Below are 15768 nucleotides of genomic sequence, written 5' to 3'. Positions count from 1 at the left end.
AGACCACACTTTGAGAACCAGTGATGTAGGTGACACAGAGGGAGGTCTAAGACATGGTCTCTGGTTTCAAGGGATTTACAGTCTCTTTAGGGAGACAAGGCAGGCTCAAGAAACATTTAACAGAAGAAAATATTGTCAACTGGTTTAGTATTCATTCATTCAAGAAGTTTTGAATAAGTACTAACTATGCGCCCAGCACTGTTCTAGGTGCTGCGGGTTACATCAGTGAACATGATATAGACAAAAATCCTCTTTCTCATAGGAGAATTTTAGTGGGAAAAAGCAGACAACAAATAAAATATATAAACTGTAAGATACTGTTGAGTCCTAAGATCAAAAAGCAAAGAGGGGGGATAAGAAGTATCAGAGGGGATTTGAAATTTTAGATAGGTGATAAGAGAAGGCCTCCCAATTCTATCATTTGATGAGTATTTATTGAGTGACCATTATGTGTCAGGCACCGTTATAGATCATGGTGATACAGCCGTTAATAACACAAATAATAAACCCTGCTCTTATAGAATAGACATACTTATTTGGGAGCCAGGAAATCTGAGATTTGGGTTGTAAGCTCTCATCAACTCGCTATGTGAGTAAATGGCTCCTTGCTCTCTCTGAGCCTTGGTTTCTCCACCTGTTACATGGAACAGTTGGACAAAATTATGCCTGGAGTCCTGTACGTCTCTAAGGCTACAGAATGCTAAGTCCTTTAGGCAATCAGAAATATGTGAGAGAACTTGAGGAAGACTTTGTAGAGGAGGAAAACCTTCATGGTTTTTATAGTCATACAGGAGCTACGGAGTGTGGGAGCTGGGAAAGTAATTTCAGAAGAAAAATAACATGAGCAAAAACATGGAAGCAAGAATGGGGGCCACAGTTTCAATGAAGAGTAAAGAGGTCAAAGGGTTCCCATTGTAGAGTAGCTAAGATAGTTGGGTCGGAGGTAGGTGATCAGTAAAGATGAGGTGGGGGCTGATAATAGAGAGTCTTAGATGGGGACCCACTGAGGGTTTTTTTGATCAGAAAATGATACGATTATATAATCAAAGTGGTGTTTTAGGAAGATGAATGTAGCAATCATAGTTAAATCTTCAAAATTCATAATTTTTTCCATAAGATGATCTTTGAATCATGGAGGTTAAAGCCATGCTATGTTTTATGTCGCTACCCGATGATAATATTGGTATCAAATTAATCTTGAGGTCTTTTTCCAGCCCTAAACCAGTAACAGTACTTGAACCAGTAACGCGTTACTAGTTAGAGTTAGGTTTTGAAAGCTTGGGAGATGAATTAGAATAGAAAATTCTTAATGTTTATACATTTTTGTATTCCGTGTTATCCCATGAAATATATGGTTGAATAGGTATTGGGTTATCCTCAACCAGGTACACACACACACACACACACACACACACACACATAAATAGCACTCATTTAGAGTGGTGCAAATATCTCTAAGACCGAGCTCTTCCCATCTGCTTGTTTGGTCATAGATAATACAAGGCAGTATTTTTGGAGATTATCCTCTTATTTTTTATCTTTAATCAGCTGAGGAATAGCCATATCTGTTGTGAGTTTGCTTTTCTCAAGGCTGAAAGTAAAATCTTCCCCCTAAAAGTAGTTAGTCTGGAAGACAGCAATGATTGGGATTCACTGTTCAAAAAGTGGGTTGTGGAGACCCAGAGAAAGGTGTCTCAGGCAACAATAGAAGATATGGGTTACGTAAACACTCTAACCACAGCAAGTTTTACCTTAACTTTCAGATCAAGTCATAACTTCTCAGAGGCATAATGGTGAATTTAACAAACCATGACAGGCCAAATCCTCAAAACTCTCACTTTTGAAGGGTAGTTTAAACACAAGTTGAATATGACCTGTAAAAGACTTAACTATCTTCAGAATAAAATAAGCAAATGTGACAATGATGGCTATATTACAGTGGAAAGTGATTATTTTCCCTTTTATTTTCCAAATTCTGTGTAATATTGCTGGATGGTCTGTTTTAGAAAGTGGCAACTTTCTTCGGAGTTGTCTTGAAAAATGAGGCACACCCAGGGAGAAGTCTTTCAACATTGCTGTTTGAAGGACAGCCAGAACAGCTAAAATGTGTAAAGAACCTTCGGCTCATAGAACCCAAAATGTTACTGGGTCACAGGTTGATATTTTTCCCTTCTATGTATGTATAATTCTTTATTTCTTTTTAATAAACAGGGGATGGAGAATTGTCGTGGGAACATTCTGATGGTGATATCTTCAGGCAACCTGCCAACAGAGAAGCAGTAAGTGTGAATAGCTCAAATAATTCAATCCTTCACAGCATCAGGCCAGACTTCCCTCCCTCCATGGGTACTGTCCCAGCAACGCCATAAAAGGGCCCATCTCTAACACCATTTTTCTTCCCTTTCCTCAGAAGTGTGAATGCCATCATCACCAACCTGGAACCATTTAAGTGCATTGTATAATTGGTAACTGGGGCCAGGACATGAACATGAAGAAATCATAGCCTAGCCCTTAGGCACCCTTCATCTAGATTAGAAGTTGGTACCCTTTCGGGATGACTTGCCAAATCTTTGTCTTCTGTAAGGAAGGCAAGTCACCACCCCCAGCCTCAACAGTGAGGACCTTCTGTGGGATCGTTAGGTAGGTCAGCCCATCCTTTGGGCACAGGTACCTTGGACATGTCCATAGAAACCTCCCCTAAGCCTTAGGCTCTCAGTCATACAGCTGGAAGAAAGGAAAGGTAGCAGCCAGATTCCCTTTCTCAACCTGCAACATCTTCTCATTTCTATTCTTGGTGCTAATCTCAGAATAAGCCTTACGAGTGGGCATCTCTCTATGTATAGTAGTAGCGTCTCTTATTCCTTTTTATTTTGAAGTAATTAACAAAAGAGAATCCCTCCAAGAAATATATGTCTAAGTAGAGCAACACTTCAAGCCTCTAAAAATCAGAAAAGAAGATGTTCCGGTTCAAAGGATCTATCATATTAAAGGACTTTATATGAGTCCATATGGGATTGTATGAAATCATGAGTGTGAAACTTTTGAAAATGGTAAAACACTATAGAATTTAAAGAATCTTTCATCCAATAAAAAAAGTGTACAAAAAGTACAAAATGTACCAAGGCATTCGTTGCAAATAAATGGATATTCATCATACCCTCATACAAAAGAAGTATACAGAGCATTCAACGTAGAATTATTTTCATAAAAGCAAGACAAATGGAGACAACCTAAATGCTATCTATAGGGGTTTGGTTAAACACACCCAATCTATAGGACACCATACATTTGTTAAAAAGAATGTGGGGGCTTCCCTGGTGGCGCAGTGGTTGAGAATCTGCCTGCCAATGCAGGAGACACGGGTTCAAGCCCTGGTCTGGGAAGATCCCACATGCCACGGAGCAACTGGGCCCGTGAGCCACGATTACTGAGCCTGCGCGTCTGGAGCCTGTGCTCCGCAACAAGAGAGGCCGCGATGGTGAGAGGCCTGCGCACCGCGATGAAGAGTGGTCCCCACTTGCCGCAACTAGAGAAAGCCCTCACACAGAAACGAAGACTCAACACGGTCATAAATAAATAAATAAATAAATAAAAGAACGTGAATTTCTTTAAAAAAAAAAAGAATGTGGTACGTCAACATGTAGTAAAGTGGAGGGATCGCCAAGATATAGTATGTAAACAAAACAAGGTGCAGGATACAATTTATACTATCATTTCCTTATGTAAAAATTGTGTGTGCATGTGAGTAAATGCATATGGAAAGATCTAGAAGGTCACATACCAATATATTAATTGTGATACTCTCAGAGGGGTGCAAGTGGGCAGGAGGAAAGGTAGCGTTTGATTTTTTATTTTGTATCTTCTGTATTATTTGATATTTTTCAATGAGCATGAGTTTTGTAATAAATCAAATTTAGATGATTTTTAAAACTTCGGAAATTAGTTCTCAACAAACATTGGATATTAGGGCAAGAGTCTATGGAATTATAGGTCAGGCCCAAGAATCATGAGGGTATGGAAGAAGGTGTTGATCCAGGGCCTAATAAAATGATCAGTACCAACATCACAGTGTGGCTAAGGCCATCACATGTGCCACTTCTGACCTGCATGCCCCCAGCTTGCCAACACCCTCAGCAAGGAGATGAAAGGATTTGTATTTGTTTTATGGTCTAGTCATATTCTTTTCTAGACATTCTTGTTTCCAAATGAATGGAGAAGGATTTGTGAATGGAGTGGAGAATAATACTCTGGATATCTCAAAAAAGCAGCACTCCTGCAAGAGAGCGTGGGCTTCCCAGTTTGTGGGTTAACATAGACCCCGAGGAAAGACTTTCTCCATCCAGCAGTGTATCTGCTTTATACTAAGTGAGATTCCTTCCAGATCCTGACGGGAGATGATGTCAGTCTCCCTGTTCTGTGTTGTGAATTTCCTCTTTTCCTCAGCCCCAATTTTTTGTTTTTAATCATGGTAGGAAGTCGAGAGTGGCTAAATTAGTAGCTGTCAACCAGATGCCATTCTAAGCCAAAGTTAGGTCTCAGTCACCTTAAGCTGGGTGCCTTAGCCCCCAACACTAAGCACTATGGCCCCCTCAGTGGTCTTGCTGGTAATGCCATTAATTAGTCTTTCTTCTTGACTTTGTCTCATGCTGCCCCCACCTCCATCATTGTCTTTCAGCCTCATTGTTCTTCCTAAACTGCTGGTCATAGGGCTGGACTTAATCCGATACTTCCCGTAGCAAAAGAGGTCAGATATAGAAGGCAGGGCCTTGAAAGAGTTATAGATTTTCAAAGGAGTTCAAGACTTATCTTTAGAAATGAACATTTGTGCCTGGTAGGCCAAAATGTCCAGATGGTTCCACTTTATTATAAATAAATATTTTCCTTTGTTCTACAAGGGATAGATATTGCGGGATATGATTTAAATAATAAATAGCATCTGTAGTAACAGAAAAGTATGTACCTGGCACATAGTTGGCACCCAATAAATACGTGTTGAATGAATGGGCGTGGAAGGTAGAGTGAAATGTATGTGTGTGTGTTGCAAAGGCAGGGGGTGGGGGGGCTTTTCCTTAATGTTAATGCATAGGACTTTGTCCCAAATCAGAGAGAAATTCTTCAAACTTATTAGAAGGTAGGAGAATCCCTTCTGAATAGCATTTGCAGGCCCAACTTTCCACATGGGAAAAAAAAACATTTCTGATTCAGTAGAGTGTCCCTTTTAGTAGACTGTTCCTATTCCTAGGGAACCATCACAACCTCGGGTCAACAGAAACACAGCTGATTGGTTTATTTTGCCAAGTGGGCTCAAAACCATCAGTTTAACCAAGTTTTACGAAGTGCACAAAAAGGAGAACCAGTGGTTTAATGATGACTCCTTTGTAAAAACCTGAAATGGTGTCTGTTTGATTTCCAGATCATAGCTTCATATGAACTGGTCCCTGTACCATCGGAGGAAGTGTGTTTGTGTGTGTGTTGGGGGGAGGAATGTGAGGAGAGAGAAATAGGCACGGGGTGGGAAGCCAAAACATGAAAGCAAGCATAATTTTGTTTTGGACAACAGCCAAACTCCGATTTTGCCCCCAATAGATTACTCAGAGATTTACCATTAGAAACGTGAAAGAATTTGGCATAGAAACAATATGAAACACATAAAAATCCATGTCTCATTCATATTTTCAGAACAATGCTCTGGATAGGAAACTGGCCTAAGTGTCTCCCAGACAGGGATAGTCCTAGGTTACTCCTGACTAAGGTGTAATGTGCTCATGGCTGTGTGGATTAGAATGAATTCTGAAGACATTTTTTTAATTAAACTTTTAATTTTGTGATTAAATGTAGATTCACTTGCAATTGTAAGAGAGAACACAGAGAGATGGCCTGTACCCTTTACCCAGTTTCCCCCAATGGTAACATCTTGCAAAACTGTATCACAGGATCAGAACGAGGAAGGCACTTCTGAGGCCATTTCTAAACTTTCATGTTTTCCTGTTTCTGCTGATAAAACCCTTACCTCTTAGACCTTAGAACAAGTAAAGAAGAAACTCCTGGGTAACTTCTTCAATGGTGGAGATTTTCCAACATCAGGATAGAACTGTGTAACAGCCATCTCAGAAGCCTGAGATATTTGTCAGTCCTTCAAGTCAGTAAATCAAATAATACCAAAATATTGAGCAGAAGAAAACAAAGCCTAGACATATGATTGCTTCTACCTAACTGGTTTTGACCTGCTCTCTCAAACAGCCTGTTCACAGCTGGTTTTAAAGATAAGCTCCAATTTCACTTACAACTCCAAGGCGTTAATGCCTTTTTCTCCTTCGCTATAAGTTCCAAGGTCAGAACGGCCCCTGGTAAGCCTTTTTCATTTGTTCAGGGGAGCGACTCTGAAAGAGCCATTACTCCTAAATCAAAATCACACATCACCACCCCAACCCCGGGGGCCGAAACAGAAGATCCTTTATGTCAGTTATTCTCAACCTTGGCTTCAAATTAGGGTCCCCTGAGGAGTATATAAAAATCCTGATGCCCAGGCCTTACCCCAGACCAATTCCATCGGAATCCCTGGGGGTGGGATTAGTGTTTTTACGGCTCCCCAGGTGATTCTGTGTGCAGCCAAGATGGAGACCAGTGGCGTGTGTGATTGTGAACACTGTAGCAGACTTCTATATGGGAGAGAATTTTTATTTGGAGCAGCTTTTAAGCAAGTGTTTGGGGATCCCTGAGCTTAAGCAGATGTGATCTCTCCCACGTCCTCCTCCTCTTCCTCTTCCTCTCTCCTTTCCCGCTCTCCCACTCTCCTGCCATCTCCAAAAGCTCAACTATCACTCTCACCCCAAATAAAACCCCTCTTCTTCTTGGCCTCAGTTTCTCTGTCTGTAAAATAAAAGACTTAGATGAGGTTTGGGGAGGGCTGGGTTGGCCTCTGATCAAAAGCCCTGAGTTCCTTTTTTGTGAGTCTTGAATCATTTTTCTCCCCTTATCATATGTCCAGGATCAGAGTCCCCGGTACCGAAGAACAGCTTTTCAATTTGTGTTCACCCTCATGAATCAGAGAACTCCTTGTACTTGCAGCTTATACTGGGTCAGCGACCTTCCCTTTCAAATTCTAGCCCCGTCGAACCCCCTCCTTTCAGCATCACTAGGACACCCACCAGCCAAACTGTCCTCTCTGTGTTCCTTTGGCAAAACTTTGCCAAACTCCAGAAAGGACAGAACAATCTGTAATGGCCTTTGTGGAATGTGAGTGATTGTGGCAGAAAGAGACATATGAGCCATTGTGGGAATGAAAAATATTTGCGCTGAGAATCCTGTCTGTGCGCATGATAATAAATTGACGCAAACTCTTATTTGTGTGAGTTTTTATAGCAATGCACCAGCATGGGCTCTTCTTAGATATAGGATAATGTTCTCTTTCTCTTACTCCAGCTCCTGTTCGCTCTCGCCTTCTCTCACCCATGCCTCCCCACCCCCTAACCAGGAGAGTAATAATAATTCCCAAAGCTAAGTTTGCAACATGTGTGTCTATGGAACATAACTAAAATAAATGTTTTAGGGGTGGTGGGGGTCAGGGGATCCCATAACTACCTTCTCAATGTTCCTTGCTATTTCTATCAGTGAATATAAGGATATTCCTTTGTAATTGCCTGCAAAAGCTTCTTTCGTGGGACCCACCCCCTTCCCTTACCCCTGACAATTACCCCTAAAACACAGTGTTATTGGGCTTTAAGCCTTAAGGTTCTATTCTTCATCCGTTCCATCCTCCTCTAACCCCATTCTACTTCATCTCCTGGGCGAGGGGTGGGTAGCAGAATAGTGGGCTCATCGTGTGTCTTGAACCCTTGCTGAAAGAGCAATGATGGGGTTGTCTGTACTACAAGACTCTAAACTTTCATGAGGGACCGCAGCTTTCCTTCGTCCATTCAACAAGGCTTTGATGAGCACCTTCTAGATGCTGGACACTGTTCTAGGCACTGGAGATATAGCAGTGAACACAACAAAAGTTCTCACCTCTGTGGAGCGTACATCCTAGTGCCATCCTGCAGAGTCCATTCTTCTGTCTATAAAACGTCTGGGGTATCTGTGCCCTGCTCTGTGCCCTCATGCCGTTGCCTGCGTTTGGAGTCTCAGTACCTGTTATCCAGACCAGACTCGCCTCCCACCTCTTCCCCCTTTCTGGTTCACCGTACACATTGTCAGGGCTCAATGCTTTTGAAACACAGTTCTGATTTTTTTACATACTTAAAAAAAAATAAATCCCTGAAAGGCTTCTACACCCTCACCTCTATTGCTTACCAAATAAAGTCCTCGCCCCTTAGCCTGTCATTGCAAGTCCTCCGTGATCTGGCTCTAACCCACTTTTGGAATGTTATCCTTCGGCTGTTCCCTTTTATGGACTCTCTGTTCTCTGCTACACCTTCTCAACTTGGAAATCTCTGCCTGGAATATTCCTCACCAAGTCTGCCTGTAAAAAGTCTACTCATGCTTCATGGCCCAGGTCACAAACCCTCCCCAACTAGAAGCTCTCTGTCTCGTCCTAATTTGCACAGCATTTTATCCTTCTTCTGTGGCCTCTATCACACTCTGCCTTGCCTTGCAGGTGACTATGTAAGTTCTTAAACCTGAAGGTGAGATTCTTGGGAGCAGGAAAGGTACTTCACCCTTTTGGGCTATTTTTCTCCCTCAGGAGCTTGTCTGTGAATCTAGGCCAGTCTCCTGCCAGAAGAGAGGGAAATCTCAGCATGCTGCCAGCACTGTTCTTCCGCCACATCCCAATTTCTCTGTTGGTTTCGGTGGACATGCATTTAAGATCAGAGCTCATCACTAAAAACGATCAAACAGCTTCTAAGGCAGCTAAGTCCATCTCAGTCGTCTCATTGGTAGATTCGGGGGACTGAATTTGTCCTTTGTCATTTCACAGAGACATTCTTACCACCGCTCACACTATGATCCCCCACCAAGCCGACAGGCTGGAGGTCTGCCCCGCTTTCCCGGGGCCAGAAGTCACCGGGGAGCACTCATGGATTCGCAGCAAGCGTCGGGAACCATCGTGCAGATCGTCATCAATAACAAACACAAGCATGGACAGGGTAAGGGACGTGCTTCTTTGGTACTGCACCCTGTCGGGGCTTCAGCAGCCCTGGTCTTTGGAGAGCTGGGAAAGGACCCTTTCTCCCATGCATATCGGACATTCCCATGTGGATCACTCACCATCTGGTCTACCAAGCGAGTGTGGACAAGTGACTCCAGAGGACTGTTAGGACTTTCCTAAATACAGTCCAAAGACCATAGTTTATATTTCAGGAGTATCTGTCCTTATTAAGGACCAAAGGTGAGAAAGCAGTGAACCTGATGCGCCCTCCAGCATTTTCTCCGTTGCCTCTGGGGGTTGAAGGTCATTTGGGAAAGTTTGCTGGGGCTTTAACAAAATGAAAGGCGGTTTGTTTTCCAGCAGGACACCCAATATTCAGAGGTAGTCGGCTCTAAAAGCCTGTAAAGCTCTCATCTGAACCGTAGAGATAGCAATTCTCACCCCTCATTGCCCCAGCTTCTCCTGGCGCTCTTGTTAAAGGCACTTATTCCAGGCTTCCCACTCAGAGATTCTACTTCATAGGAGGAGATTATGCTTAGAAGTGAGTCATCCAGTGAGAAATCCAGAAACCTCCTGGCTGAGCAGCAGCAGGACTGCTCAGGTTAGTACCACCGTGCAGCCCACTCGGCCAAGCACACACGTCCACGGCCCGTTCCTTCCTGCACAGAGAGTTCTCCAGCCACCATCGTGCACCCCACCCCCGCCGCCTCCCGGCCAGGAGCGGGGGGGGGGGGGGGGGGGGCAGAAATTCGATCAAACAATTGACTGCTTCTTACTCTTTTAGGCATCCTGTCAACCAGCTCTTCAGAGCAAAAGCTCAGCTGGTTCCTTTTTATGAAACCACAAACATGTTTTGTTTCCTTTAAAGGAAAAACAAATCAAAGGCAGTTCTCTGAATGGGTTAAAAGTAATAAATTATTAAACCAAATGATTGAATAACATGGGTGAAAAACAATCCGTTACAAAGAACTCCTACTATAAATCTCAACAAAGCTGGTCAGGCCAAAGCTAGTTGATCACATCTGTTACTAGTTAGATGTAAATTTCAGATTACAGATAAAAAAATTAAATTGCTTTTGAAACTAACAGGCTTTAAAAAAAGAACATTCAAAATAAAACTCTTAATAAAAAATGGTGAGGTATTAGAAGAATTGGAAATATTTACTATTGATCTGGGTTTCATTTGAAATTTATTATTTTTAAATTCCAAGGCATTCTGATATGAATTTATGAAATGAGGAGGAGGAGTTAGGTAAAGATGCAGTTTGATTTTCAATCCTAAATTGCCTTGAATAGATTCCATTTGCTCTGAAAGTATTTTAAAGCCTTAAAAAACGTGTGGGGAAATGGTCTTTGAAAATCCTAAATCCCATAATTTCCACAGGCCTCTTCATTTTCAGGGCAGAGGCTCATCCCTTGATTTCTCCATGTCCTACAAAAGCCCCAGCTGGTTTACATTTATTCATTGACCCCATTGATTTGGATGCAGCCGTTCTCTCCTGACCTTTCTCTATTATAGTTCATTGGAGAGTCACTTGTCCCTATCTCCAACTCCCAACGCCCCAGCTGGATGATCAAAATCATCTTGAGAATTTGTTGGTGGGGAGAAGGCTGTGTTTCCCCCTAGAGAGTTGATCTCACCCTATTGCACTTCAGAGTGTAGGCTCTTACCCAGTCTGGATTATTCCCTTAGTCCAAATGTTTAGGGGAGAGGGGACCTGGCTATATAACCCTGGGGGTCCTGCCTGCCCCGCTCCTTAGCCCTCCTGCTAACAATGTGTTCCTCTGAGATACATCTACTTTGTCCCTTGCTAGAGTTCAAGAGGAGAAGCAGTAGGACCCCACCATTCTTAACTTGAGTCCAGCCTAAATTTTCTTGAAGCAGAGTCTGCACCCACATGATCTCGTTGTCTTGAAGGGTGTGTCACTGTCTGGGGAGGAGAGAGAAGAGGGGTTGGCGGGAGAGAGAACAACACATCTGGTCCATCTTGTCCTGTGATTCCATCAACAGTTTAGATTTCAAGCCCGTATTCTATCTCACTGTACGATTAGGAGCTTCTCTGGCTTAGGTTCTTGGAAATCTTTACATGGATTGACCTGTTAGAGTGCCTAGTCCTCTAGCAGCTCTTGCAGAGGACAGGAAAAGGCAGCCGACATCGTCCATATTTCCTAATATGACCCAGTGGATTTGATGAGAGAAATAGCCCAATGATTCATCCTTCTGAGGCCATTGTCTTGCAGCCAAATCAGTCAGTTCCTAAGAAACGCCCCACGTGGGGCTACTTTTCCCACCCTCGCCCCGCCTTAAGTGATACAACCCACCCTAGAGATGTTGTTGATTGGGATGCCGACAGGTCTCCCTGGGTATGATGAGGTGATGGGAATAATGAGAAACACACCCAGTCCCCGTCATGGCTGGAAATCTCCAGAATGTCTCAGCACTTTCAAAAAAGAGAGAACTCATTCTCAGACCTCCCTATTTGCGGCTCTGTGCAGGTCTTATACTGGAGCTTAGCTCCGTGCCTTACAGTCAAAGCCGGATATGTTTTGGTTGGTTTGCACTGAAGGATGTTCCTGTGACTCCTTCCCTTCATAGGCCCCTCAGCCTGCAGCCCAGATGCTTGCTCTTGCAAACCGCCCCCCACCCCCAGAAAACATGGAGCCGGTGACTTCTCTTCCACTCAGCAAATGTGAGACCACCAAAGGGTATCTCTAGAGCAGTCAGTGATTCGCTGTAGCCAAATCTCTACAGCTACTATGAGGATACAGGACATTGCCAGAAGATTAGAGGCGTAAAAGGCTACCTTTCACCACTTACCTGGGAGGGGTGGGTCCTTTCCTTCTCAATCTTGTCTCAGCACCTTCCTTCCCACTCCAGAGAGTAAGCCAGCACCACTGAGCTCCGTACCCATCTGTGTTAGTAGATCAGATTCTCATAGCATTTGACATTCTGAATGGATTTGCTTCAGGATCTGGAAAAACTTGGCCCTTTGAGAAGACCAGTAGTTTTTGCATCCAGTCTCCCTGGACAGCAAACCTTCCTGGGAGATTTTCATGCCTAGAAGCACATCCACTTGGGCCATCCCAATCCTCTATGGAACTACAGGTCTGAACACTACATTCTAGCAGAGGTTCCTTATCAGACACCCTGGATGGCTAGAACTCTGCTTTCATGCATCCATTCATTCCTCCATTTAAAACATACTATTTGATGGCCTACTATGTGTCAGGCCCTTGTGGGCATCCAGAGGCCTCTGTTGAAGGTCCTGAATAGTTGCTGACAGGAGAGCAAGGCACAAGCTGTTTTTTGGTTACAGAGGCTGCTCTGTAAACACACCTCCATGGGCACAACAAGAACAAAGGATGCTTGATGTCTTAAGGGGTTCAGGGCTTGGGCTCTGGGCACCGGGGCCCATTTCAGCTCCCCAGCCTTTAATTTCCAGTCCTGTGTTCTCTTCCAGTGTGTGTTTCCAATGGAAAGACCTATTCCCACGGCGAGTCCTGGCACCCAAACCTCCGGGCATTTGGCATTGTGGAGTGCGTGCTGTGCACCTGTAATGTCACCAAGCAAGAGTGCAAGAAAATCCACTGCCCCAGTCGATACCCCTGCAAGTATCCTCAAAAAATAGATGGAAAGTGCTGCAAGGTGTGTCCAGGTAAAAAGGCAAAAGGTGCGTTGGTTGGAAGCCCTGCCTTTGGTTGACTGAGATCCCCACATAGTCATTCTCAATGTTCTTTGAGTATCAGAAACATAACCACAAGCTGCCATATAATTGTAATGGTAATAGTTCTACTAATAACTGACAACAAGCTACATTCGCTCCTCTCTTGAAGGGCTGATAAGATGGTTGCTTGGAAGAAAGTGACTTCTCAGAAACAGGCTGGGGATTTACTTGTGTCTACCACACCTTTGGTCCCATGTAGCCCTAAGGGCCGAACTTAAGCCTTGCTTTTCTAAATAGTAGAGAAATTAGGTTATCGTGATTATTAGGAAGGACAATAGCACCCTTTGTTTATATCACCGTTTAACTCATCAAAGCACAATCACCTTCATTTTCTCTTTCAGATAGGACTAGAGACAGGTGAGGCATAGTGGAAGGAGAGTGGGTTCTGGTCCTAATAACTAACTTGCTGGGTGACCTTGGAAGTGTGCCAGATCTTCTCTAGGCTGCATCATCCTCATCTATACAATGAAAAGTTTGGAATAGTTGATATCTAAGCTTCCTTCCAATTCAAAAATCCTATAATGATATTATCATTTCTCTATTAAAGACAAGAAAACGGAGGTGTATAAAGTGAAGTGACTTGCCCAGAGTCACAGAAATAGATAATAAAACCAAGGTTTGGAACCCAGGTCACTTCCAGCCCATTGTTTTTTCCAGGCCAGCAGAAAATGTTGACTGATTAAAAAAAAAAAAGGCAAATCAGTTACTTAAATGTTGGTTTTGACACACGAGCTAGAGAAAAATACAGTCCGTAGTATTGGGGTGACAGAGTACTGGATTGATAATTAAGCATTCTAGCCCTGGCTCTGCTACTGGTTTCCTGTGTGACCTAGAACAAGTCACTTCACCTCTCTGAGCCTGTTTCCTTCTCTGCAAAACGAGAGGGTTAGAGTAGATTTCTTAGGGTCTTTCCAGCTCTAACATTCTAGGACTGAATGAATTAATCACTTCCAGGCACATGAGTTTATCATTTCTTATATCTACCTGCAAAGCACTGTTGTAAACACAGATGAAAAACCAAATGTTTTTAGGGACTGCCCTGGTGGTCCAGTGGTTAAGACTCCACGCTCCCAAGGCAGGGGCCCCAGGTTCGATCCCTTCTCAGGGAACTAGATCCCGCATGCCACAACTAAGACCCGGCACAGCCAAATAAATAAATATTTTTTTAAAAAAAACAAATGTTTTTAAGTGTAGGCAGAGAGCTAAATCATTTATTCAATTTAGGCAATTCCTGATGAGTAGCAGACAGATATGAACTTTGTCAGTGTATTCAGTATATATGTATTTTGAGCATCTTCATGTAGGCCAATGGTTCTCAAACTTCTCTGCACATTGGAATCCCCCAGGGAGCTTCTAAAAATACCTGTGTCTCTTGGACCAACAACTGAGGACTAGACAGGCCCGGAGATGAGTAGGCCGTCAGTGTGGCTGGACCACCAAGGACCAGAGGGCAGTGTGGAAGGATGCCAGGATGGACAGAGGACAGAAACTAGGACCAGGTGGTCTCTTCTGCTAAAAACAAGACAACAGGCCCAACATGGAGTCAATTTTGCTAAGCCCCAGGTCACCAAATCGAGACAATTAATTTTCACTCTCCCAGAAATGAAATCCTACACCAATCAATCAGGAGTCACCTGATCAGCACTAGTGAGGTCGCCTGCCTGATAGACCCATGCCATCCCTTAAAGGAAAGTGCCCTGGCAATAACCAATCCGCTTGTTTTCCAAATATAACTTCCTTGCTCCTGTTCCCTTCTGCCTGTAAAAGTCTTTCATTTTGTACAGCTCCTTGGAGCTCCTTTCTATCTGTTAGACTAGATGCTGCCCAATTTGAACCAAATTTTGCTCAAATAAACTCTTAAAACTAAAAAAAAAATACCTGTGTCATCCCCAGAGATTATGATTTAATTGATTTGAATTGTGGCCTGGGGTTTGGAATTTTAGAAGATCCCCACACAATATTAATTTGCAGACAAGTTTGGGAACCACTGCTGTAGGCCCAGGGTAGTTTATGGTTTTGCTAATCAAAGTGTGGTTTATGGACCAGCGGCACCTGGGAGCTAGTGAGAAAACCAGACTCTCAGGTCCCACCCCACACCTGCTGCATCAGAATCTGCATTTTAACAAGGTCCCCCAGGTGACTGCAATGCACATTAAAGTTTGAGAAGCACTGATTTATGGCACAAACAAAATCTTTCTTAATGTAACAACCTTCGTCTTCCAGAGTAGGGGCAGGGTGTGGGTAGGAGGGATAGGAGCTATCTGATATGGAGTGGAGAAGTGGGGCATTAAAATTGTTGAGGAAATGTACTCACTAGGGGCACGGAGAGAGCACATTCTGAGGATATGGACATGGCAACCACCCAGCCACGATGACCTATTGTAACTTCCAAGTCTGCCACCTCACTGGATCCCCAAGCCTTTTAGTGTCACTTGGAAGTAGTTCTGTCAGCACAATTTTCTCTCCTGTCAAGGGTCTAATGCCTATCATCATAAAAGTAATACAACAAAATAATTTCAGACACAAACTAATAGTTACCTAAACTACCCAGGGTAAGATAAACCCTCCCACTATATAATATTCCAATTTGAATCTCACACCTTCAGACCACATCCCATTTCTTTGTGTGGTTAGGATTGTATTGCTGTACGTGATTCAAATAAGAGTGAAGGAATCAAAAAGGTGTGAGCACAGGACACAGGACAGGCGTTGCCTTTCAGGTGGTGGCATTTATTAAAACCTTTATGTTCATACTCTTTGGCTAAGCAGTTCTACTCCTAGAAATCCAAAGAAAGTGATCAGAGACGTACAGAGATATGCAAACAAGGATTTTTGCTGCAGTGCTGTTTACAATAGCGAATTATTGGAAACAAACTGAAAGTCCACCAGTATGGAAATGGTTAAATGAATTATGGTATATCTGTACTGTGGTGTATTATATAGCCATTAAAAATCACT

At 43.2% G+C, this 15768-nt stretch overlaps 1 protein-coding gene across 5 annotated transcripts in view; it reads left to right on the top strand.

Moving 5' to 3' along the window:
* Positions 1–15768, top strand: part of CHRDL1 (chordin like 1) — a 114916-nt gene that overhangs the window by 87077 nt on the left and 12071 nt on the right. For 3 of the 5 annotated variants that reach the window (XM_007181284.2, XM_057537895.1, XM_057537896.1), the window contains 3 exons: positions 2212–2279; positions 8915–9083; positions 12547–12756. In XM_007181284.2, coding sequence (XP_007181346.2) covers positions 2212–2279; positions 8915–9083; positions 12547–12756 — 447 coding nt within the window. The remainder of the gene's footprint in view (positions 1–2211; positions 2280–8914; positions 9084–12546; positions 12757–15768) is intronic. The other 2 variants (XM_057537897.1, XM_057537898.1) reach the window with 1 other exon arrangement.

This window comes from Balaenoptera acutorostrata, chromosome X (genome assembly GCF_949987535.1).
Source record: "Balaenoptera acutorostrata chromosome X, mBalAcu1.1, whole genome shotgun sequence".
Classification (NCBI taxonomy): Eukaryota; Metazoa; Chordata; class Mammalia; order Artiodactyla; family Balaenopteridae; genus Balaenoptera; species Balaenoptera acutorostrata.
Note: the sequence above shows the minus strand (reverse complement) of the source record. Positions and strands in the feature narration are given on the sequence as shown.